Source organism: Lytechinus pictus, chromosome 3 (genome assembly GCF_037042905.1).
Source record: "Lytechinus pictus isolate F3 Inbred chromosome 3, Lp3.0, whole genome shotgun sequence".
In the NCBI taxonomy this organism is placed as follows: Eukaryota; Metazoa; Echinodermata; class Echinoidea; order Temnopleuroida; family Toxopneustidae; genus Lytechinus; species Lytechinus pictus.
Window position 1 is genome coordinate 6,419,685 of NC_087247.1, and position 27,338 is coordinate 6,447,022.

At 34.6% G+C, this 27,338-nt stretch overlaps 2 protein-coding genes across 2 annotated transcripts; both read left to right on the forward strand.

The window, feature by feature from the left end:
- Nucleotides 1–637: 637 nt before the first annotated feature.
- On the forward strand, nucleotides 638–13,098 carry LOC135153502 (methyl-CpG-binding protein 2-like). Its single transcript, XM_064096224.1, has 3 exons — nucleotides 638–972; nucleotides 6,026–6,457; nucleotides 7,803–13,098. The coding sequence occupies exons 1-3, from the start codon at nucleotides 926–928 to the stop codon at nucleotides 8,383–8,385; spliced, it is 1,062 nt and encodes a 353-aa protein (XP_063952294.1). The 5' UTR covers nucleotides 638–925; the 3' UTR covers nucleotides 8,386–13,098.
- Nucleotides 13,099–18,171: 5,073 nt separating this feature from the next.
- LOC129257927 (methyl-CpG-binding domain protein 4-like) lies at nucleotides 18,172–27,130 on the forward strand. Its single transcript, XM_064096225.1, has 5 exons — nucleotides 18,172–18,259; nucleotides 19,042–19,311; nucleotides 20,123–20,272; nucleotides 21,434–21,537; nucleotides 22,772–27,130. Exons 1-5 carry the CDS (start codon nucleotides 18,223–18,225, stop codon nucleotides 22,844–22,846), a joined length of 636 nt encoding a protein of 211 aa, XP_063952295.1. The 5' UTR covers nucleotides 18,172–18,222; the 3' UTR covers nucleotides 22,847–27,130.
- The last annotated feature ends 208 nt before the right edge of the window (nucleotides 27,131–27,338 follow it).

Below are 27,338 nucleotides of genomic sequence, written 5' to 3' on the forward strand. Positions count from 1 at the left end.
TATTTGTTGTTGCTGATAACGTTGGATGGCGCCCGGGGGGGGGGGGGCAGTCAAATGTATTGCTTTACACATGCGTGACAAAATTATTTCCATAAACACCCCCTAAACAAATTTATTCTCTGTATATGCAAAATAACCCCCTAAACAAGCGGGCGGGGGGGGGGGGGAAGTGGCGGTCGTGTTTATTTGTTTCATTTTTTAACGTTGATGTACAGTACAGGTTGTTCTCTTCGCTATAGGATATCCCTACTCTGAGTATTTTCAAAGTTCCAGGATCCTTTGCAGATGGACGCCCAAACACTCCCAACACTGCCCCAAAATGTCCCCTCTTAGCTGGCTGGGCCGGGAGATCAGTGCCCCCAAAACAGGGAGTTGTACCACTGATCTTTCCACTAGTGGAGAGATCAGTGACACGGGCCTAATCACAACTGGCAGGCCAAAGATATTCATTCGAGCCAACCCATTGCTCAATTTTTAAATTTGATATTGCTGATTGACAAAAATGAATGAATATGACTGACAATCTAACACTGATTCTAGGGAGGGTACCTACTGAACTTCCTTTTTCCAAATTGGAAAGATATATCACCACTATGGAACTATATTTTTACTGGCGAAAGAATTAGGGTCATTTTACTCTCTCAAGTGATGAATTTGATCCCGTCAGGTGTAGTCTTTATAAATGCTGATTTATTTTTAAAATGAGCTGGTCGAGGTACCCTTTTCTGGTCAGATATGGAACGTCAGACATTTATCCTATCCACTGGTAGTAAACATTAAACCCTCGAATTTCCTCCTTATTCTTTATGAATTCTTTTTAAGTGCCACTTTAACACACGAGTCTATGGGAAATGAATTAGGCCTGTGATCGTGAGCCCTAAAGAGTGTTGCACAAAGAACGTGGAGGGCACTGTATAACTTCGAAATGGCGCTCGAGGGATCTGAAGCGGCAAAAATAACGCAAGATTTAGGGTAATTATTCAACAATTCGAATGAATAAAAACATTTGGATGTATTGTTTCAGTATCATTACTTTTATGCCTACCATTATTTTATTTTTCCTTGTCATGTCTTATTGATTTTAGTCTCGAAAGTTGACTTTTTATTGGGTGTTCTCTTTCCAATTCACATGATAGCTACAGTCCCACACGTTCAATATATTGATGTGTACTAGGCCTAATCTATATGATGGCGCTGGACTCTTGGATGGAGTGGAAATGGAAGTGATCTGACACTGACATTAAATTACTAAAGTTGGTCTAACTCAAGTCAAGCCACAACTTAGTCTAAGGAGCTCTGTTTCGCCCCCAACTTGACTCTACATCAGAAGAAAACTAGGACAGTGAGAAAAGGGCATGAATTTAAATGAAAGGAAGAACGAATGATAAAAAAAGAAAGAGAAGAAAAATGAAGAAAGAAAGAAAACACCAACTTGAAGAAGAGGTAGAAAAGAGAAAAAAATAAAAGGAAGAAAGAAAAGAAACTTGAAATAATAGAGAAAAAAAGTAGAAAAGAAGACAACAGGAGAGGATAAAGAAAAGGAAATAAATATCACATGATTGATAGTTTCTTTGTAGGCCTACATGGTCATGGATGGTGTACTCTTCTTTTATCTGCACGGAGGCACACAAATTCCACTAACTATCAAAGTGTAGTGAGTGATTATTACCGACCGGCCTTGTATTATAGAACGTACGCGTCAGAAAATAATTTCATATGCTAAAAACTTTGCAACATCCTTCCAATGGGAACTTTAATATAAAGATGATGAAAAATGATTAAAAAAATATTTTCAAAGTCTTAATATTCTAAAGATGATAAAATATGGTCAAAATAGCTCATCAGTAATTTTTTTTTGTCAACTTTTCCCATAGAAAACACACATTCGGTAATACGATACCTTTTTCAAGTGACCAAAATATTTTACGTGCGAAGAGGGGTCCGATTGGAAGCTAATTAAAATATCGTAAAAAAGAAAAACAAATTCGACAAAAAATTTTGCGTATTTATATTTTGTAGGTAATTGTGTATTTGTGGTGAAAGTTTGGTAAATTTTATGAGAATAATGTGTTTGATATGATTGAATTCATGAAAAGTGTTCAGTAATACGATGCACTACAATACATATAGTGAGTTCACCACCCATTGACCACCTCTTTTGAAACCGACCACCTTGTGCGCATTAAGATTATTGGTATTACAAACACAATGCACAGCACAGGAGAGTAGGTGCAGTGTCCATAACAATGAGAGAAATAGATTAAAATTTTGTAGAATTTTTCAAAATTGCATCGACCACACCTGAACCCCGCTGTAAAACAGTTGTTCATATTAAGAAATCTGATAGGAAATGGCTTCAGAATAAATATCCATCGTCAATCGTCGAATCATGTGCCGAGCTCGCAGTGGAAATAGTGAGACAATCACTTAGCACGGTGCAGAGCCACGATGACATCATAGAACTAATTTGAAAGCTAGTCAAAATATTTCACCAGCGCGACAAGAATCGGCCGTCCTAAAAGAAGGGTGGAAATCGTCGCATTTGTTGGTCGCTGATATACATGTACATGCATAGAATCGTCGATCTAAACGTGATTCTGATCTCAATTTTCTCCCCGAATAAGATGAACACTAGGTAAAACCAGAAAAAAATTGCAGATATGATGCTTAGAATATTAGGTGGTCGATAAGGGGGAATTCCAACCAACCATATATACTGCAATAATTCTGGCCGAACCTACAGTATGCCTATGGCATCAGTAAGCTGTGAGCTCTGCTGTCACTTTGCAGCAGACATAGATCTAGTCAGACATCTATTCTCAGTCAAACACCCTTTGTAAAGGTAAATCGCCTGGTAAATCAATTCCATGCTGGGCAATGGTACTACCAACCAACCTTTTATACAAAAAACATGACCATTCTAAATGTTTTTACAATATGATTTCATCAAAATCTGACTTTTCTCCACAAAATCAAAACACCATACCAGACCTCTTCAATGTATGAAATTTGGAGAGTGGTTATGTCAACATCTTGGCTTTTGTCTGGAAAGCAATTCTGCAATCAACGGACTGATCACTCGACGAGAAACTCAAAATCAAAGAAACTAAAAAAACTCATTATTTCAATAGTCTCACCATGCAATTCAGCCATTGACATTTTTGCCCTCTTTTCTAATCTCTGGAAATTTTCAATAGGAATCATTCATCCCACTGCAGTCACTGTCTCATAAATAGAATATGTATTTTGCCATTGAAATTGATTCATGATGAGCTGTGTAGGACCTGAACCATATAGGCCTATGGAATTTCTATAGAACAGAGATATAAGGCCTTAGAGCACACCAATCTGTTAAAGGACAAGTCCACCCCAACAAAAAGTTGATTTGAATAAAATGAGAAGAATCCAACGAGCACAACACTGAAAATTTTTATCAAAATCTGATGTAAAATAAGAAAGTTATGACATTTTAATGTATTGCTTATTTTCACATAATACTTATATGCACATCCAAGTCGGTATGCAAGTGAGGGAACTGATGACATCACTCACTCACTTTTTCTTTTGGTTTTTGTCTCACCTGCATAGTAGAGTGAGACTATGGGCGCCGCATTCCGACGGCGGCGGCGTCAACATCAAATCTTAACCGAAGGTTAAGTTTTTGAAATGACAGCATAACTTAGAAAGAATATGGACCTAGTTCATGAAACTTGGACATAAGCTTAATCAAGTATTACTGAACACCCTGCCTGAGTTTCAGGTAACATGACTAAGGTCAAAGGTCATTTAGGGTCAATGAACTTTAATAGACCATGTTGGGGGAATCACCATCAAAATCTTAACCTAAGGTTAAGTTTTTGAAATTTGGTCAGAACTTCGAAAGTATATGGACCTAGTTCATGAAACTTGGCCATAATGGTAATCAAGTATTACTGAACATCCTGCCTGAGTTTCAAGTCACATGACCAAGGTCAAAGGTCATTTAAGGTCAATGAACTTACCAAGTTGGGGGTATCTGTTGAATTACCATCATAACTTTAAAAGTTTATGGATCTGATTCATATAACTTGGACATAAGAGTAATCAAGTATCACTGAACATCCTGTGTGAGTTTCAGGTCACATGGCCAAGGTCAAAGGTCATTTAAGGTCAATGAACTTTGGCCAAGTTGGGGTATTTGTTGAATTTCCATCATAACCTCAATAGTTTATGGATCTGATTCATAAAACTTGGACATACATGTAAGAGTAATCAAGTATCACTGAGCATCCTGTGCTAGTTTCAGTTCACATGACCAAGGTCAAAGGTCATTTTGGAGGTAATTATTAGATTGCTGTCATAACTTTCAAAGTTTATAGATTTAGTTTATAAAATGTGGATATAGGGGTAATCAAGTATCACTGACAAGTCTTAGGTTGCATGATCAAGGTCAAATGTCATTTATTGTCAATGAACGTAGTATTGTATTATTATATGAATGTTTTTTTTTTTGTGAATAATTATTTTATAGTAGTTTTCAAACTCAGCACTGCTGCTATATTGAATCGCGTGATGCAGGTGAGACTGCCAGAGGCGCTCCACTTGTTTATTATAAGAAATATGAAATATTCTAATTTACTCCTCATTGTCTTGTGAAACAAAGTTTTATTTCTCACTGAACATGTGGAATTACCAATGCTTAACATTATATGGCTCAGTCGAGTTGGTCCTTATTGTCAAATCTGTAAAATATTGCATAATTCAAACAATAAAAAACAAAAATAGTGAGTGAGGGACATCATTGATTCTGTCATTTGCATGTGACTAAATTGTGTATATAAATATTTTGTGAAAAATAAGTGAAACTTTGAAACTCTTATCTTACATCCGATTTTGATGAAATTTTCAGCATTATGCTTGTCTGATTTTCTCTTTTGATTCAAATCAACATTTTAATGAGGTGGACTTAACCTTTAATTGCTTGTGGTCTTTGCCAAAGCATTGGGTCAGAGCAGTATTACTGATGTAATTGCATGGATTTGAATCCTACTCTTGTTGGCTAATATATTTTTTTCAGTTTTGGGAAAATCTTGGTTTTTGAATGTTTAGATATTGGATGATGGATAATCCTGCACTAAGCAAACATTCATCACCGGCTCGCAGCTTCAATGTAGCAAGACAGGTCTCCACTGCACAAGAGTATAACATTTAATTGTATACTTGCATCGTCCAAACAAATCATTGCATAACTTTGTTCCAAGGGCTTACTGGTGATCAGTTACCATTAATGTTTAATTTTGAAATTGATCACAAACGTTTTTGTTAGTGAGGCCCAGGGCCCCATCTATCAAAGAGTTAGGATTGATCCAATCAATCTCAAGTATCTGGAAATCCATCAATGTCATAATTTTTCTTTAGGAAATTTGCTCAATATCCTCAATTTTAGATGTTGACGTTGCTGGTTTTCCATAGTTGAGATTGATTGGATCAATTGCAACTCTTTGTAAGAGATCTAGAGTGGGTCAATTGCATAGCAAAGTTTTAGTTACCAAGGATGACACTGCATGCCAGTCTGGTTTACAGAGCATTCAATTTCAAAGACTAATATTATATTGTGGGTAATTCTTGAAAACTTATTAGTTTAATTAATAAAATTCATTGTATGAAAACCAATTCCATGATGAATTGTTGGAGATTAAGCACTGGGAACTGTTTGTTTTAGATATTTCTTTTTATCAAAGATATTTTTATGACACAAGAAACTAATATTGTCAATGTGCACATACTGTCACACTTCCCAGTTTTCCATGGTCAATATACAACCATCTAAAAGTTAATTTACTACCCTTATTATTTGGTATGAATATGGCATTGCAATGCGACGCTATCAATGGTCATTTTGGTTATGAAGTTGGAAATCAATGTAAATATGTGGCTGTTTGTGGAATATCCACATCGTAATCAAAGTTGATACCTATTCATGTTGCATATTATTTATTTCGTAGTATTGCTTTTTTATCTCTTATATTTCGAAAAATACTAATAGATCTGGATCTTCAGAATCAAGTGATGAGGTTCTTGGGTTATGCAAGATAAGTCCACTGACATCCTCCAGTTTCAAGGAGAAAACAGAGCCCATGCTTGAGGATAGAAATGGAAAAGATGACAAAAACGACGACGATGAAGAGGCAGATGAGCTCGTCATTGATGAGGGAAAATCTCCGGAAGAAGAGCAACCTAAAGCCCAGAAGGAGAAGCCAGAGTATAAGAGACAGGTATCGACGCCTTTGAAGAAGAGAAAAGTGTCACTTGCTGAGGATGAGCCTGTATCTACACCAGCTAGAGAGGAGAAACGTGACGTCGAGGAAGAAACAGCGCCCGATCTCACCACGTTTGGCTTGCCCCCTGGATGGACGCGGAAGATCACAGAAAGAATGTCCGGGGCATCTGCAGGAAAGTTTGATGTATACCTCACCAGGTAAGTGGGAAAACTTGAAGGGCGATTTGACATATTTAGGTGTTTCATGAAGCATGTTGAGCACATTTCTTCTTACCCAGTACTAGGCAGGGTCACAGGGGTGGGGGCCCAGGTTTTTCGTTATCGAAAGCATGCACTTTTACTGATTAAAAGCAATCAATTTCATGTTACTTTTTAATATTGAGATAGTGTTACTGATGATATTCATTGAAAATTGAAAAAAAAGAAAAGTTGAAAAAAAAGAAAAGTTGAAAACAAAGAATTGTGGAGCTTTATTCAAAGATTAACAGCTGAAATCTGATATTTATGAATTTGGCCTACCGTCATTAAAAGAAATTTATAATTTTTGTATAGCCTAATTGACTACTAGTATCTAATTATGGAGATTACATTTCACGATCGAAGGCCAAGATTTGGCCTACAGTCATTAAAAGAAATTGAATAATTTTTGTATAGCCTAATTGACTACTAGTATCTAATTATGGAGATTACATTTCACGATCGAAGGCCAAGATCTGAGCCCCCCCCCCCCCCCCCCTCCCGTCTATGCAGTACCAAATTAGCCAGGGCTATATAGGGTTAAGGATAATTAGGCACAACTTAACTTACAATGCGATAGGGGAAGAATTTCCCTTCACCCTGGGTAATTTTCTAGGCTGATGTGATTCCTCAAAACTTTACATTTTCATTTCAAGAATGATAGCTGTGTGCGCTATGAACGCCTAGCTTAGCCGGGTAATATAGGAGCGCCTTGAGCACCTAACAAGGTGGATATGTGCGCAATATAAATACCCTATATTATTATTATTATTATAGCAGTTTGGCAAGTCCATGTCAAATCAACTGATCCAGATCCTCCCGATTTTATAATTTTCATGTAAAGATACATGTGTTTTTAATACTAATACAAGATTTGGCTGATATCCAATTTTTTTTCACCTACAACAGGAATGAAACAACGATGTACTTGACAGTACTCCCCACTTCATAAGTGACCTCTATTATCTGAAAGCTTTGAAATTTACATAAATTTGTTATACTCCTTATATATTCTAATTGCAGGAAAAAAATTGTTTTGTTTTAAATGTGATTTGTAATTATCACTATTCTGAACAAATGCATTATTCATTTTTGAAATTGTTGATGTACCTGTGTTTTCCATTACCAGAGGTATTGCACCATTCTTGGCAACATGTCATAACAGGAAAAGGGTGCTTAACCGATGAATCATTTAAATGGCAAAGAACCGATATAACAGGTCATGTTTATATGAGAAGCACATTCCTTCTGTTCCTTCTATCTGATGGTGTATTGATTCTGTGTTATTTTGTGGAATTGTTTTCAGCCCCGAGGGAAAGCGATGTCGATCCATGAATGAGGTTATCAACCACCTTGAAAAAACACATTCACAATATAAAAGCGCAGACTTTATTTTCAAACCCAAGAATCTTGTGCCCAGTGCTGTAACACCAGCGGCAACGAGGGCACCGTCTAAACAACAAACAACACCAGCAAAGCGTTCGCCGACCAAGACGCCAACTAAGCGACGGAAATCAGCAGATAGCAAGGAAAGCACCAAAAAGGCGAAGGTAGACAAGGTGAAAGCTGTGAAGGAAAGGAAGAAGCGTAGCCCGTCGAAAAGCGCCACGCTCCAAAAACAGAAAGGAAAGGAGCCGCGGCTTGTGAGAAAACCGCCTCCGGAAAAGGCGAGTGTGAAAGCGAGCAAGCAGCAGAAATTCCAGAGACTTCTTGTAAAGATCAACTTCCAGCAAAAAGGCACCGACGATAGTGATTTGGACAGTGAAGAGGAAGAAGAGGAAGATTCCTTTGACGAAGGGAGCGAACCAGAGGAAGAGAAGATGGAGGAGAGTCCACAGATAACACCTAAAAAGAGTCCAAGAGGTTCGAGAAATAGTCTTTCTGATTGAAAATAGGAGGTGGATATTTTGCACTTTCCGAAGTAATTGAATGTCCTTTTTGAAACCATTATTACCAGGTAATGTACATTTAAAAAAATGTCCTTGTCAAAGTAACAAAATGAAATATATAACTTAATGAAATCAACATTGTCGCTTGTGATTTCACTGTAAGCATGGAATTGGTGACTATTTGTGTTATTTATTAAACTTCACGAAGTGCAAATTACCCATCTTCTAGAGTCATTTTCATTATTCAATTGCTTCGATATTTTAAATAATACCTTTTTAAACAATAATGGTTGATGTTCTGAAAAAAATCTGACTGTAAGTTTAGATTAAATGTATGATTGCTATTTTTCAAGTTTATTATTTGATAACAATCAAGGCATTATATTTTATTTAGGAGGGATAAATCACTTTAAACTTTATAACCGTTGATCTTTTACTTTGCAATATTGTTTTTATGTCCTCAATTATGACTATTTTCTTTTTGCTCTTGTCTTAGTCTTTAATAATTTTGATTAGTTATTTTTGTCATGATGATATGCATATTATACACATAATGCTAACTGCAAAGTTTATAATTTCATAACTTTCCCTTGCACATTTAGCGCCATCACAACTTACTCGCGGCACATAAACTGACATACCAATTTACCACTTTTTCAGCTGACTTAAGCTCACCGCACACTGCACAATCCGAATATGACACAATTTTTTAATAAATTGCATTTGTCATTAAATATTAAAGTTGCAAGAAGAAAAATCATTTAAAGTTAGGCATATTGCGAAGAATACTGAAATCAGAATTCTGCCTTGCTGCAAGCTTTGTGGTCAGAGTAAAGTCCGAAGCGGCATCGAGTCACATCCGATGATGTCATTCAAATTTGGTGTTGATTTCGTTGTCATTTCTATAGAAAAGAAACTGGAATTTAATTTTAGTTTTCATACCACTGAAATTGATCATTAAGATTCTGTAGGTTGGAACGTTCATATCAAATGCTATGACAATTTCTTTGAAAATCAGAGACACCAAGCTAACATATTTTTTGCAAAAAATGGTGGGGGAAGAGCTGGTGAGGGTGGACACTATTACTTGTACACTGTTGAGTTGGGTGTGGGTATCAACATTATTGGCTTGGATCTCTTCTCGATGGCTTATAGCATTTCAATTCATTTGTATGGAACATACACTGAATTAAATTTTCCATTTTTTGCAGTATCATGAGAAGTTTCATATGAATAGTTTACCCAATATTGTTGATTCATATTGAAGTTTCAGTGTCATATGGTTGTTATATTGTGCAACCCAAGTAAGTTGTTGAAACAGCACCATTTTGGCTTTGGGTTAACACCAGAAAGGCATTTAAGTAACACCAGTCATTGTTAATATGAATCGGTTTGATTCGAAACTGGTGTCTCAACGATTCTCTGGTGTCTTCCTGTATACAGTGGTCTAAAAAGCTAGTGAACCCCACCAGAAAAGGAACATATTTAAAAGTGTTCAAATTCTACCATCTCTTTTAGATATATGTAATTGTGAAGTCAGGTAATCAAAATATTGCATTCAATAAAGTTTGTTTCTCTGGGCTGACCGGACAGTGTAGCTTTGTTGTCTACGTTCAACACTCACTCAGCATGAAGGAGAGCATTTTCTGGTGGGGTTCACTAACTTTTTAGCACCACTGTAGATATATGGCCAGTGCTAATCAAGTCATTTTTGCAGTGTAGGGAGATAATTTACAGAACAAGGAGCAAGAGAAATAGTCTGAACATCCTTTGTACAGCTGAGAGAGAAATGAGGAAGATTTGATCATCGCTGCATCATGAATTGTATATTATTTCACAAGTTGTAAACTAAATCTTGCCCGAGGTACATTTCTTTTGCCTCTACTTCTCATACAAAGTGTAAGATAATAAAATGGTTCTTGACGGCATAGCGAAAGGGCAAGTCTGTATAAAGAGTAGGTTAATGGTATTGGGACTGTTTGTCCATAGTGAGATACGTAGTTTGGTTTGGAACAAACAGCTTATAAAGTATGGATATTTAGATATAGTTAGAAAAGGGTTAGAGTATACAAGGTTTACAGGATGAATGGAATTCGGAGTAATATGTAATTGAGCTTTTATTCTAATTAGCATGATGGAAGTGTAATATATTTATTAGATGGAGACAATATTCAAAGGAGATTTGGTGGATACTTCATCCCATCATGCAACATTCTTCGCAACTCCTTACTTTTTTTTTTCTAGTCTTCAACATGCTTTGGTTTTAACACTGAATCATTTATCTTTTAAGAATTTGTACGACTTTCCATTGATATGATTTTTAATGGCCCATTCTCAAAAGACAGCCCAACCTTTGACTAAATTTGTTAAGTTTACATGGAAGCTCAAAAAGTAAAATGGGTTGACACTTGACCCCCCCCCCCCTCCCCAAAAAATAGAATTAAAAAAAAAAAATTGGCAAATCAAGTGATGGAGTTTCTGGGGATCATGTAAAGCAATACAAGTGTTGTTAACAAAGGGCCATTTTAGATCGCGGTATGGGATTAAACATATGGCTTGCCATACATATATCGGCTTACGCTGGCTAAAATATCCAGGTAAGGCTGCCTGACAGTCTCTTAAGTGTTGTTGTTCATGTTAATTGATTTACTATTGGAGTATGCTTGATAAATGGGCTACATACTTTGTAATCCACTTGACAAATGTTCAGTACATTGGTTTCACATCCATTATCACAGAGCGCGCATGAGTTCTTCAAAGTTTTTATCTTCCTTTGCAAGATCACACTGAGATGGGTATGTCGATCGTTTCAATACATTAATTAGAATAATAGTTCATGTGAGTGTATTATACTTGATTTTTACTGGTGTCAAAGGGATGGGTTTTTTGTTGTTTTTTGTTTAGACCTGGAGGGCATTTCATGAAAGGACTTGTCGGACGTTTTATCCGACAAGTCCCATTTTATCCGACAGTTACCATAGGAACAGTGCCTTTCAGCCAATCAAAATCATGGAAAGATGTCAGATCTGACAACTTGTCGGATGAAAATATTGATGAAACGCTCCCCTGTACCCACATGGAGGGAGTAAATTGGTTACTCGACTATGATTGATTGATTGGTGGTGATTTTTTACCTGATTGCTAAGAAAGCATGAATGCTTGTAAGTAAGCAACCAGAGGACCGACAGCTTAATGTCCTCTCTGAAGGACCTGGTACTGAGGATTAATGCCTTACCAAAGGGCACTAGCGCACCAAGTGTGAATCGAACCCGGGTCATCAGAATACGAATCCCCCGCTCTACCGACCCTAAAAACACTCTGTCAGTGCACATGCTTAGCAATATAATTGAGTGAACCCCCAATTGATCCCCCCCCCCCCCCCCGAATGTATATTTGAAGGAATTGTTCTACGTTTGGCTTTCTTGTCGGTTCAAAGTGAAATCATTTTGAGATTTCCAACTTTGAAGTTCTCTGTTTCTGGTGAAGTCACTCCCGTATGAACTCACCAAAGCAGCTTTCGGCCGCATCAACGCCAAGCTTGTATATAACCAATTACATAGGAAACATAGGCTCACATCATATCATTGAACAGTGAAAGAAATGTTATTTTCTTATTTTGTACTTCTGCACCCACGATTTACACTGTGAGGTCACTCAGATGTGGAATGTGCAAAATAAAAGTAATGTACATCGTTTTACTGCCCTTTTTGTCATTTCCAGGGCAAAATCATCCCCTATCTATTTTTCCCCTGCACTGCTTGCGTGATGAAGTTGATAAATGGGAGAACACAGTATATTTCGAGATAGAGTTTGTTTGTCGACAGAAGGGAAATGATATTTCTCCAAAAAATATTTTAGATGCTCATGGTTTCTTTATTACTCTTCATCATATTAAACTTATGCTTAATTTTTTAATCTGTTAAAACCCTCTTTGCCCCCCCCCCCTCCCATCTCATCCTCCCAAATATGTCACTTAGTGTGACTTTTTTTTTTCTTTCCAAAACTGAAGCACTTGTATTTCTTTTGTATCAATCAGATGCTCAAGCTTCTTGTGACATGGAATTTGATTCCTTGTATACCTCATCAAAAGCAACTTGATACAAGTTTTTATTATTTTGTGAATATTAAATTGGGTAATTGGTAGGCTTTTCATGGTGGTCTAAGTTTTTTTTTTGGATTATGTTAAAGGAGTGAAGGGTGTTGTAAACTTGTTCTTGGTAAAAACAAAAGGGGAAAAAAAATGGTGAATGTATGGGCCATATGTGAGCGGACAGTCATTGGTTCGAAATGTATAGATATTTACCTTTGAATTATAGTTGGGTATTACATAAAAGAGGTGTACATGTAGTAATATCTGAACTGGATTTTTATGAAAAGAAATATATTTTTCACTTCTTTAATACATCTACTTGTAAAGATATTTGTAAATACTGGACAACGTCTACCTTTTATCGATTTGTTTCTTTTTTTGGAGTATTGAGAAACAGATTTATTTAGTTATAGTTTCATGTATACTGGTAGATTTTGTATTTTATTTCAACTAACTAACTATATGCGTAATGAACTTTGAATATCACCATTCCTTTCTAATTGTGATTGAGAACGTTGTGAAATTTGATGAAAGATCTGTAACTTTTGCCTGTGTGCCATTGCAATCCTTAGATTGATTTGTTTTATTCAAATTAAACTGTCTGAAAGTTTTTGTACTTCTAATCCACTGTTTGTTGTATATTCTTTGGAGTGATTTTTCGTTTGAAACAGCAGCTGCAATTTTACTCTTGTATTCTTATGTCAAACATTCAAAATCTTGTAATTCCTGGGTGATATGATTTATTTATTAAGTGATGATATACAAGATTTATTAATATTATCAGTCTTATTCAAAGTGTGATTAAGACAGTGATGCAATGAAATATATCGAAAAAAATGTTGAAAAACATCAATTATTGCAATAACTGAGAAGTCTGAGGTTATTATTTAGCATAGAATATTAGATACACAAAATCAACATGACTATAATTAGTGCATATCTACCTTTTGAAAATGTAAAAGCATTAATAAAGACGTCAGGTACCATATGGGTGTGTAAAGATAGATTTTGCTGCTGATTGGTAAACTCGGGTTTGGTGTTGGCATTGGTGTTTTGGGCTTGAATTTGGCTGCCTGACATACTCTGACACCAAATGTGGGTTAGTAATGGTTAGTGGCATGATTTTAGTGGCCAACACTTGTCTCATTTAAAGTTTGGTGCTCAGTCTGATGCAGATATTAGCCCAACACCAGCTATCGGCACTGGACTTGAGATTATCCAGTGTATTTAGCACCAGCCTCTTTTCAGGTTTGGTGCTGTCCAGGCACCAGCTGTCAACACTGAACTGAGAATCACTGGTCTTGTCCTGTTAACGTTTAAACCTTGACATGGTGTTAAGAAATATAAACACTTTGACATACACTGAAGTTATCGCACCCTTCACTCCTTTCCACATTCCTACGTCAGTACCAAAATAAATCGGGTGAATTGTTAACAAGTGAGCGTCGGAATTTAATTAGGATTTTTCTTTCAGATAACTAACACGATTTTCTTATTGAAAATTGTGATTTCAACATAGTTTTCATATGTATATTGTGAAACTTTGTGAGGATATATTTCCCTTCACTTTGGTAAAGGTTAGATTTATTGTCACTGTATGTCACGTTTGATGATTTCAAACCCAACACTTCCGTGTCAGAATGGAGTAAACAATAAGCTGTTATGGTCTTTCCTCTGAAATCTGTATTCAAATGTGAGTTGATAGATTTTACAGTATAAAAGCCATTTTCAGATACAGATTCATTTCAGTTTATTGCAAAAACCTCGTTAAAACAGTCAGGAGACTGATACAAACAAAGGTTACAAAGTATATTTATGCAATAAATTTAATGCAGTAATATTGCAAATTCATTGCTTTTTTTAGGACTTGCCTGGGATTCATGGACATAATACACATTGTAATGTGTAATACAAATTGTGAAATTGTTGCCTAAAAATCATTTAAAATTAGATTTACGGTCCCTATACATGTAAGCTCAAGTTCTTTTTTTTTATGGGGGCAGGCTTAGACAAATTTATATAATGGTTGAGAAAACCTACATTTCTTAACATAGGCCTTCACCCTAAACCACTCCCGTTGAAAACAGATAATTCAAATAAAGAAGAAATAACAGAGAAATAAATCGTTGAGTAATCCTACATGATGAATAAGAAGTAAATGAAGTGATAATTCAAAATAATTTACAAATTCATACTAAAATCACTGCATTAAATGAAAGGTCAATCATTAATTCAAAGGTAAAGGTAAGATAATTTAAAAATTGAAATTTACTTAACTGATTGATTGATTGATTGATTTTATTTGTCAGGTAACTATGAACAAGTACAAGAAAATATGAACAGAAGTGTATACCTTGACAGGATAACCCATGAAAGCCGAGATGGCTTATTTCCAATGGGGTCCTTACATCAGTAATTGAAGACAATGTACATCTATGAAAAAACACCTATAGAAATCTACAAACTACATCAATTAAGTCTAGACCACTAAATTAAGACGATGAATTGTAAAACTTAATATATAAAAAGACAAAAGCAAATAAATTTGCCATGAAAAACACGCAGTCAACAAAATATGATTAAAATAATTGTAAAACAGGTTGAGTAAACGATCATTACTTCTAAGTTACATATGAGAATTATACTAATAATCAATTTTTAGGTAGCGGTAAATGCATCGTAACTAATACAAGATTCATGGATCGTAAAACCTAAGATATGGAAAAGTACAAATAAGTTTGACATCAAACTTTCACGCAAACAACAAAAGATGATGAAACAATGTAAAACAAGTTGATTAAAAAAATCATATCTAAATAGTTATATATAAGACTACGATATTTAACATTACAGAGTGGGGACATTTTTTAAGTGTTGTTTCAATACTCTTTTAAATTGTGAAAAAGTCTTAACCGATTTAACATGATTGGGGAGGGAATTCCAAAAATGTATACCTTTATAATAAAATGTGTTACCAATTTGACCTTTTCTCATAGGTACAACAAAGTTAAACAGACTATTTCTTGTTTCATGCCCGTGAATATTAGATGACCGTGTAAATTTTTTTGATATGTAATGATATTCGTTTGAATAGAAAATTTTATGAACATGGTGAAGTATAAGTTGTTGCGACCTCAAGTCTATGCGAAGAAGGCCAGCTTTTTCGATTTCATTCTTCCCAACATGTGTTCTTGGGTGTAAGCAAGTAATAAATCTAACAATCTTATTTTGAATAATTATAAACTTTTTTTGATCAACCTTTCCAAGACTGCAGTACCATGCTGCATTAGCATAATCAAATAAACACTGTATTAATGAAAAGCTTAAAATGCGTCTGGATTTCGTATTCATGCAATTTTGGTACCGGTATAGAAATTTCAAGCGAGCATTAGCTTTTTTGACAATAGAGTCAACCATGGATGTACATGAGAGATCACTATTTAATATCAGGCCTAAACACTTCACGGAATTCTGTCTCTTAATTAATTGATTGTTATAGTATATATTGAAATCATCTGTATGCTAAGACTTACCCCGCGAACAAAACAAAATACTCTCAGTCTTACCAACATGTAAGCTAAGCTTGTTATCTATCATCCATTTAACACAATTTGATAATTCTAAGCTATAAGTTTTTCACCGATCAGCTTAGGACTTGTATCAGAATAGAGTAAAACACTGTCGTCTGCATATAAAAGTAATTTACTTTCATTAACACAAATACACATATCATTGATATAGCACATAAAAAGAATGGGACCTAATATGCTCCCCTGTGGAACTCCACACTTTATAGGCATAGAATATGAAAGTACATTTTGCATGGATACCACTTGACGGCGATTGGTCAAGTAAGACCTAAACCAATTCAAGCATGCTGAATTCAAACCCATCACTTCTAATTTCTTTAAGAGTATTTCATGATTAACCGTATCGAATGCTTTTTGTAAGTCAAGAAGAACCATGCCAACATAACGGCCTTCGGAAATTTCATTCCTAACAAAATCCAACAAGTGAATTAAACATGTTTCAGTAGAATAACCATTCCTAAAACCAGACTGAAATTCATAAATGATTTTGTATTCTTTAAAGTATTTCTCAATTTGAGAATACACGCATTTCTCCAAAATTTTCGACACTGTGCTTAACACACTAATAGGTCTATAATTGCCAACGTGAGTTTTGTCTTTTTTTTGTGTGTAGTGGTGTGACTTTAGCGATTTTCATTTCATCAGGGAAGGTACAAGTTGAAATAGATAGGTTAATAATGTAAGTTAAAGGTATAAAGACGTTTTTTGCACCATCCTTTAAAAATCTAGCAGAACGTATTGTTCACAATGATTACAATGAAATGGTCAATAAAACATTTCAAGAAAAAACAGCTCAGTGGAAGGAGCATATACACGATTTATGGTTATTTTTTATACATCAAATACATGTACCATACTAGTAAAGAAAAATTATGACGATGATAATCATCATCACTATCAACATCATTATTCACAACAACAGCAATATATATCGTCATCATGGTGATGAAATAGTAACAGCAAAATCGAAAGAATAGCTTTGGTTCGGCGGTATTGAAATTATCTTTGATTGTCCCGAATTCACCATCTTTAGGTCACAATAAATGGCAACCAATATCACACTCGAATGCGGGTGGGTGGGAGGTGCGCCACTGAAGGGGCGATTAGTGGTAGTTTCTGAATAAGTTTGAAAATAATCTAAAGAGGAAAAAAGATTGAAAGAAGGAAGAGTCTATTGCAACGCGGAAAAAAATGGCTGGGTCATAGAATTATTTATTTCCCTTATTCATTAAAAAAATAACGTCATCTTTCTTTCTTCTTATACCGCCCCCATCAAAATAAGCTGCTGCCGCCCCCTTTCAAATGACATTAATGGACATTTTATTATAAGGAACATAACTAATATTTCCCAAAATGAACAGGAAGTGCCTCTGTGATTTAATTTTTCGGGGGGGGGGTGGGTGCAAATATTGCGATAATTCAGTTTGAACCAATCCTTTATCCAATAATTATCGAACATAGTTAAGAAAAATATGAATAGATGAATAAATAAATAAAGAAATTAATCAACATATGAACATTTTCGAAGTCCATAATTTTATTTCTTCATTGCTTACTACAGGAATTTATATATTTATCACCGTATATATTATAGTACACTACAGGAGTAATAACAATTCTAATAACAGAAAAAAAATAACGTATAAAATAAAAATTGAAAGGGGAAGTTCACCCTGACAAAAAATTATTTCAAAAGTAGCAGAAAAAGTAATATAAAAATATAGCCGAAGGTTTGAGAAAAATACATCAAAGAATTAAAAAGTTATTAGAATTTTAATTATTTGATTTGTGACGTCATGTGCGAGCAGCATTTCTACATAGCGAATGGTAAAAAATAAATGAAATGTCGTTTTCTCAGAAAATTGAAAATGGTTTTTACTGTACTTTTTGTATATCAATAGGCAAATCATTTCACACCCGATCGTGAATAGAAAACAAAAATAAGAAATCAGGAACCATTAAAAAAATGAAATTCATGCCTTTTATATTATATTAACATATTGTGTGACTTTCTTAATCTTTAAAGGATTTTCCTCAAACCTTCACCAATATTTTTTTATTATTTTTCTGCTATTTTTACAACAAACGTTTCTTCAGGATGAACTTCCCCTTTAAGTTGAATCTGATGAATCAAACTTTTCAGATCATCGTGCGTGTATGCTCGACATAGAGATTTGTCACACCTCGACGTTTGGTAAGCCGTTTTATCATTGAATCCTATATTTCTTGATAAGTTGATATACATATATAAAAAAATCATAGCTAGAAATCGAATTCTTACATTCTTGATAAGAAAAAACGACTTGCCACATGGCGGCATACACCAACTAAATCGTTCCGTGATCTTTTAACATTTCTTAAGGCTTTTAAAAGACGAATATAAGTTAAGATTTCATTAGCCAGAAATTAAATAGCATAGGGGTTGACTTGTGCTTTATACTTCACAGAACCGATAACGGTATCAACTCAATTTTACGAAGCAAATTCGACCCGGATATCTTCATAATAAAACTGTACATACTTTCAAATTTCAACATATTCTAATCCTATTTTCAAATTCACTTCATTCATCCATTAAAAAGAACAAGAAAACATGAATGCAATATGAATAATACAAAGAAAACGATAAATACATGATAAGTCAATATAATGACAAAAGGAAAGGGTTAAACCAATTAGGGGACCGGCAAAGGCCAAATATCTATCGATGCGGTAATTAAACAATCACAGCAAAAACATAGGCTCCAATTTATTTAGAAGTTGATGGAGATTTGGCAAGAGGTGATTTATTTATGTTTAAGAAACGATAATACCTTCTGTATCTCTTAACATAAAAGGGAGATAAAGACATAGATATTTTTTTTTTCTCTTTTTTTTGAAGACGGAAACCCCTAAACGAAGATCAAATAGTTTAGTTAAAAACAGCCTTTCTTTGATATTCTATTGAACGATTTGTTTTTATCATATATTTTCCAGCCCAAAGGACTGGGAACGCCTCTCGTCGTGTTCACCGGGTCCGCTCTTCACGTTCAGGCACATCGACGGTGACGACCTCCGTTACGAGGAAGAGCCCTTACTTTATGAGGAGCAGTGTCTTACAACCGTCATCGAATTCGAGTAATTCATCTACCACCTCCTCCACGCAGTGGACTCCGCCTCGATCACCGTACAACCTGGTGCAAGAAAGCTTGTTCCATGATCCATGGAAACATCTCGTCGCTACCATCTTCCTCAACAGAACCAAGGGTGAGGAATCTTCCTGATGTAACACAAAGATTTTGAAAATTAAAGCTTAAAAAGTGTCACCCCCACCTAGAGATATATTGTTTTTCCATGTTGACTTTGAAAACCTGATCTTATATCGATATATTTTACGAAGTCGACTTATTTAGTTACATGTCGACATACGCGACATAATTTTCATAAATCGAATTAGCAAGATAACGTACCTCACATTGATGACTTTAAACTTATTTATAATTCCACGGCTTAACAATTAAGATAACCTTTTATTTCTCTCCATGACGAACCTGTTTTTTTTTCATTTCGACATACTTTTTTAAAGATTCAATTTGGCAAGATATTTTCTCTCGTCATGTCGACAAGAGTCAATTTGGAAAGATATTTTCTCTCGTCGTGTCGACGTAATAATATTTGAATCCGTCTCGTGTAATGTTGCTTTCACATAGCTACAGGGGCGGCACATCACAGGCAAGGGAACGAAGAGAGAATCCCATGCACTGTGATCTTTCTCAAATTTTTCAAGAAAAACAAAATCTGGTACCGCCCCTTAATGCTGTCAGAAACAGCCTACTGAGCGTGGTTTTCACTGCTGCAGCGGTAGTCTGATTTAAAATCCACTAATCAACATTTTGATAAAGGCCTATATCACAAACTCTGATTTTCAAACAGAAGAGGAAGCAATCTGTTGTTATGTCTTGTAATCACCGCCTCCCAACTTTTTTTTAAAGAAATAATTTGTTTCATTTTTATTGATGCGAGCAGGAGTAATACAAAGGAAAAATCTATTCAGTGTCGATTTTTTTTTTACTTGAAGGCTCGAAAGCCATCCCTGTTCTCTGGCGGTTCTTTGAAAAATGGGACACAGCGGAGAAGACTCGATCCGCTGACTGGCAGCTGATCGCTGATCTGATTCAACCACTGGGCCTTCATGAAAAACGCGCCAAGATGCTCATTCGATTCTCTGGTAATTTTAACATGATTAAAGGTCAAGTCCACTCCAGGAAAATGCTGACTTGAATAAATTGAGAAAAATCAAACTAGCATAGTGCTGAAAATTTCATCAAAATCGGATGTAAAATAAGAAAGTTATGACATTTTAAAGTTTCGCTTATTTTTCACAAAACAGTGATATGCACAGCTATAGGTGAGTCAGTCGATGATGTCCATCACTCACTATTTCTTTTGTTTTTTATTGTTTGAATTATAAGATATTTCATTTTCTATAGATTTGACAATAAGGATCAACTTACAATGCTAATTCCACATGTTCAGAGAGGAATTAATCGTTGTTTCACTTGACGATGAGGAGAAAATTAGAATATTTCATAATAAAATACAAAAGAAATAGTGAGTGGATGACGTCATAGTCTCATTTGCATACCAGCCAGGATGTGCATATAACTGTTTTGTGAAATTAAGCGAAACTTTAAAATGTCATAACTTGCTTAATTTACAACCGATTTTGATAAAATTGTCAGTGTTATGCTTGTTGGATTTTTCTCTTTTTATTCAAATCAACTTTTTGTTGGGGTGGACTTGTCCTTTAAGAGCAACGAATATTATTAGTAATAACGTATTATCGGGTTTGATATTGTTCTCAACTTTGTTTGCTATGAATGACTGTTCATATAACTATTGGGTTTTTTAAAATTGATTTTAGTTTGAGAAATAAATTATCTTATATAGAGAGAAAAGGGGAGAGAGGGGTGAAAGGGGGCGGGGGGGGGGGCTTTTTATAGATTACACCTATTTTAAATTCTGAAATAACGATAAATGTATATAGTTGTACAAAATAATGGATGAAATGAGGGTTCGGTTAACATGCCGCTTAATCAATACACAACATTTACTTTATATCTGTACGATGTTTATGAATATTTTAAATAGGCCTACTGGTCGGATGCTTCATTTACGATCGTTGTTTTTTTAACGTCAATATATCTTAATCAAAAATGAACCTTCAATATACGAAAACTTATGTTTCATGGTAATTATAGCAAAATGTTATGAAACTTCATAACTTAATTTTACATGATTTGATTTGCCTGTATCCTATTTTTCTTCATGTTAAATCCATCTATTGTAAAGTGAAATAAAGTTTTTGAATAATTCTTCTCTCATGTAGATGCATATTTGACTAAAAGTTGGACGTACCCCATTGAGTTACCCGGCATTGGAAAATATGGCAACGATTCCTATAGAATCTTCTGCGTCAATGAATGGAAAGAGGTAAGAATTTCTTTTAAAAAATAATTCTATCAATAATTTATTTCACTATTACAAAAATGTTCCCCCGGCGAATCCGGGATCTATCAAAGAGGTGGGGCCACTTTTTCCCTAAAATATGGCTACCCTCCCCCCAAAAAAAGTTATACTAATGGAAACCATTTTCAGTGAAAATCATTGGTAGGGTGGAGACCCGCCCCGCCCCTGGATCCGCACCTGTTCCCTTGACTCTCAAGTTCCATCCAATATTCGGTCCCTCCCTTCCCCTACTTATCTTGTCACTCTCTCTCGTTATTGTGTTTTCTCAGTCTGTCTTTCAATTCCCTCCTCCCCCTTCGTCTCTTTTGGATATAAAATTATATTTCTTTGGGCGGGATCACATTATTGTTTATTGCTCAATTATTATATTTGTCCATGCATGCATGGTTTCATTCTTTTCCAATTTCACATTGTTCTTTTTAGTATTTTCATAGGGTATTTTCATTGGTTATTAAAATGATTTGGATGCTTGTACATCCATCTTTAGGATGATCATTTCAAAATGGATGAATTAGTGAGTTGAGTCAAGCTCTTTGTTAAGATACAGATATTCTGACTCGTGTACAATTAGCTCGGAAAATGTTGAAACCATTGTTTGCTTATCTTGAATGTTCCTTTAAAAATATGCACTTTAAAGAGAAGTTGAGTTAGTTGGTATATCCGGATGAAATTCCTCTTTCGTTTTCATTATTTTTTTAGAAACAAAATATTATATGTTGTTTGAAGGTTTGCATGGTGGCATGTACAATCGCTGATGTGGTTTACGGTACACCATGTGGAGTGTTACAGAAACAGTGGAAAGAAGAAGAAAAGGAATTGGATAGGCGAGAAAGTGGAGATTTGAGAGTAGAGTATTCTTTTCTTGAAAATAGTCCTGAAAAGAACTGTAAACCAGAAGAGATTGATGAGTTGAAGAAACAACTTGAGTCTATAATATATCTAAAAAGCCCCCTCTTGGCTTTCATCATTTAAAAATTTAGAAATATTAGCATGGGTTGAAGAAAAAAGCATGCATATATGCATAAATAAACGTTTTGATATTTCTCGATAAATGGAGATATAATCAACTTACTCATTTCTAATATGATATCATGGTACGTATTACATTTTAGATATTTTTCATGGAAAATCTCCAAATCAAAATTAAAAAGTGAAATAATTTCAACTTTATTTATTTTGCTTCTGTTTGTATCTTTAGGTCAAACCCCAGGACCATATGCTTAACAAATACCACGACTGGCTTTGGGAGAATCATGAAAGACTGGGAATATGATTAATGCCATTATAGTACCCGATCATAATGTCGTTGATGCATGATATTTTCATTATTAACCTTTTTATGCATTACCTGTTAACTGAAATAATATTACAAGCTTTTATAATGATGCATATTGAATTACACTGCGAAACCTTTAACCTCACTTATGATATTTGCCCGTACATTTTATCCATCTCTAAATAAATCTTGATTGTGTATCTACACAATTCCGGTAAAAATATGAAGATTCAATTTACTAGAATTCAAGGCCCCATTTCATTAAAGGTCAAGTGTACCTAAAAAAGTTGATTTGAATCAATAGAGAAAAATCAGACAAGGATAATGCTGAAAATTTCATCAATATTGGATATAAAATAAGAAAGTTATGACACTTTAAAGTTTTGCTTATTTTTCACAAAATAGTTACATGAACAATTTAGTCACATGCAACTGACAGAATCGATGATGTCCCTCACTCATTATTTCCTTTGTTTTTTATTGTTCGAATTATACATAATTTCATTTTTTACAGATATGACAATAAGGACCAACTTGACTGAACCATAAAATGTTAAACAATGGTAATTCCACATGTTCAGGGAGAAATGAAACTTTGTTTCACAGGACAATGGGGAGAAAATTAGCATATTTCATAATAATACAATACAAAAGAAATAGTGACCGGGATGTGCATATAACTGTTTTGTGAAATTAAGCGAAATTTTAAAATGTCATAACTTTCTTATTTTCCAACCGATTTTGATGAAATATACAAAGTTTTGCCTCTCAATCCAACTTTTTGTTGGGGTGGACTTGTCCTTGAAGTAATTAATGCAATTTCTAATTGGCCGATGCTATTATATTTTTTAATATAAACATGTTCGTATCTGTACTTCAAGACATTTATTCCTCCTTTGAATCATTTCTAAAAATAAAACTAAATTGTGGATGGAATAATCGAAGCTGAAAAGTATGGAGGTATAATCGTCAAATCGTTGAATGCGATTCTACAAAATGTTTTGATTTTTAGTCTGTCTGCTTGTAGATAGGCGTAGATTTCGTTTGTCTTTCAGAGTGCAGGCTGTAAGAATTCGAAATCAGGACACAATTACAAACTCTTTAAAATAATGAATAAAGTTTATTCACATCGTACTTTTACGAAACTCATATACATAGATCAAAATATACTATTTTAAATGTATCGTGCATGCAATATTATATATATATATATATGTACATGTATATCTGTATACATGGTGTAATTCGGTATCAATAATCGTATCATACCATTCAGGCACGGATCCAGGGGGGCACAGGGGGCACGTGCCCCCCCCCTTGAGATTAAAAATTTGTAATGTAAAAATGAATTGAAGACCTTTTTTTTTTTTTTTTTGCTTGTCAAATTTTTTTCCTTCCAAAAATTTGCCCCCCTTTTGGAAAATCCTGGATCCGCCCCTGATACCATTACGTAGAAATTATTTCTACTTGATAAAATAACGCAGAATTTCAATTTGTGAAGAGGTTGAATACACTGTAACGTATAATCTTCATTCATGTTAATATCCATATTGTGTTTCATTGCGTAGATTTCACTGATGGCTTAAGTCTAAATTTAGACTTATATGAAATACATTTACTTCATGAATACTTTTTTTTTACTTCATTCCCAATGAATTGCAGAAAAAATGTACAGTTTGAGATACATTTATATCAAATATTTGTAGATCATGTCATTTTAACGTGTATAGATGGTCAATAATAAAGTATTTTTGTAGATCATAATTATTATAGAAAATCTGTGCTTTTTTGCGTAGTTGGTAAAAAATATTTACTGAAATACTCACACCAGTCCTGTATCTATATGATTCTGAGGTCAACCTGCAAACTTTTTATCAGAGAAAATATTTCCTCTAATAGTATGATATTACCAACTCGGTTTTCATATAGCTTTAGAACAAAGTTGGAACTGACCTCGAAATTAATGGACCGAAAAGTGACCACATTTTCAAAATGTTAGGCTGTCCTCCATGCGAGCACTTGATTTGAACTCGTTAGATTTTTTAAAAATATTTCTTAAATAAATGGTCATTCCTTGGATGCTAATCAGTTTTTCTAACATTAAGTATAAGCATAATCCCAAGTGGCAAGATATGAGCAAGGAAAAATGGTCAAAAGTACTTCAGAAATAAATTATATATAATGTGACGAATAAGAGAAAGTATACGCTCTGATCGGGACTATTCAAAGTAACGAAAAGTAGTTTAAGAACTACTGGAATGTGGAAGGTCAAATGTTATTCTATTTCGTTAGAATCAATGTCATTCTATATTTTCAAACATCATTAAATTTAGGCCTAAAAATGTATTTATAACAAAATATTTCATTAAAAGCGTCATGTTAATTTTATCATTTGGCCTATCATGTTTCAAGCTGTTCTTATACCCAAAAGGAGCAAGTTCCATTAGGCATTCATGCATGGAATGTTTTTCTGCTTATATTCACGAACATATGAATATCGACATGAATTATTCGTAAACTTTTGGAAAGAACGAGGCCATCATTGTTGTAGGTGTCCTTAATCACCCAACGTCTGCAGTCCTCTCCGAAACGGAAGCAGCGTTTGAGAGAATACCCTTCAAGGCTGCCGACCTCGGACCTGAAATCGACGGGGTTTCCTTCAAACCATATTGCTTGCCGGCCTTTGCGAGTCCTTTATCTTCTTGTATGGCCGACAATTTGTCCACCTTACCCAGGTTACTCTTGAACCTCACCATCCTATGCGTGATATAAAAGTAATTTACTTTCATTAACACAAATACACATATCATTGATATAGCACATAAAAAGAATGGGACCTAATATGCTCCCCTGTGGAACTCCACACTTTATAGGCATAGAATATGAAAGTACATTTTGCATGGATACCACTTGACGGCGATTGGTCAAGTAAGACCTAAACCAATTCAAGCATGCTGAATTCAAACCCATCACTTCTAATTTCTTTAAGAGTATTTCATGATTAACCGTATCGAATGCTTTTTGTAAGTCAAGAAGAACCATGCCAACATAACGGCCTTCGGAAATTTCATTCCTAACAAAATCCAACAAGTGAATTAAACATGTTTCAGTAGAATAACCATTCCTAAAACCAGACTGAAATTCATAAATGATTTTGTATTCTTTAAAGTATTTCTCAATTTGAGAATACACGCATTTCTCCAAAATTTTCGACACTGTGCTTAACACACTAATAGGTCTATAATTGCCAACGTGAGTTTTGTCTTTTTTTTGTGTGTAGTGGTGTGACTTTAGCGATTTTCATTTCATCAGGGAAGGTACAAGTTGAAATAGATAGGTTAATAATGTAAGTTAAAGGTATAAAGACGTTTTTTGCACCATCCTTTAAAAATCTAGCAGAACGTATTGTTCACAATGATTACAATGAAATGGTCAATAAAACATTTCAAGAAAAAACAGCTCAGTGGAAGGAGCATATACACGATTTATGGTTATTTTTTATACATCAAATACATGTACCATACTAGTAAAGAAAAATTATGACGATGATAATCATCATCACTATCAACATCATTATTCACAACAACAGCAATATATATCGTCATCATGGTGATGAAATAGTAACAGCAAAATCGAAAGAATAGCTTTGGTTCGGCGGTATTGAAATTATCTTTGATTGTCCCGAATTCACCATCTTTAGGTCACAATAAATGGCAACCAATATCACACTCGAATGCGGGTGGGTGGGAGGTGCGCCACTGAAGGGGCGATTAGTGGTAGTTTCTGAATAAGTTTGAAAATAATCTAAAGAGGAAAAAAGATTGAAAGAAGGAAGAGTCTATTGCAACGCGGAAAAAAATGGCTGGGTCATAGAATTATTTATTTCCCTTATTCATTAAAAAAATAACGTCATCTTTCTTTCTTCTTATACCGCCCCCATCAAAATAAGCTGCTGCCGCCCCCTTTCAAATGACATTAATGGACATTTTATTATAAGGAACATAACTAATATTTCCCAAAATGAACAGGAAGTGCCTCTGTGATTTAATTTTTCGGGGGGGGGGTGGGTGCAAATATTGCGATAATTCAGTTTGAACCAATCCTTTATCCAATAATTATCGAACATAGTTAAGAAAAATATGAATAGATGAATAAATAAATAAAGAAATTAATCAACATATGAACATTTTCGAAGTCCATAATTTTATTTCTTCATTGCTTACTACAGGAATTTATATATTTATCACCGTATATATTATAGTACACTACAGGAGTAATAACAATTCTAATAACAGAAAAAAAATAACGTATAAAATAAAAATTGAAAGGGGAAGTTCACCCTGACAAAAAATTATTTCAAAAGTAGCAGAAAAAGTAATATAAAAATATAGCCGAAGGTTTGAGAAAAATACATCAAAGAATTAAAAAGTTATTAGAATTTTAATTATTTGATTTGTGACGTCATGTGCGAGCAGCATTTCTACATAGC

Bases quoted from the DNA above. Each gene is read 5' to 3' on its own strand.
- LOC135153502 (XM_064096224.1), top strand. From the start codon at position 926: ATGGCGCTCGAGGGATCTGAAGCGGCAAAAATAACGCAAGATTTAGG. The intron at 973-6,025 runs GTAATTATTCAA...AAATACTAATAG, and splicing joins AAAATAACGCAAGATTTAGG to ATCTGGATCTTCAGAATCAA. The intron at 6,458-7,802 runs GTAAGTGGGAAA...AATTGTTTTCAG, and splicing joins TTTGATGTATACCTCACCAG to CCCCGAGGGAAAGCGATGTC.
- LOC129257927 (XM_064096225.1), top strand. From the start codon at position 18,223: ATGCTCGACATAGAGATTTGTCACACCTCGACGTTTG. The intron at 18,260-19,041 runs GTAAGCCGTTTT...TATATTTTCCAG, and splicing joins TTGTCACACCTCGACGTTTG to CCCAAAGGACTGGGAACGCC. The intron at 20,273-21,433 runs GTAATTTTAACA...TCTCTCATGTAG, and splicing joins GATGCTCATTCGATTCTCTG to ATGCATATTTGACTAAAAGT.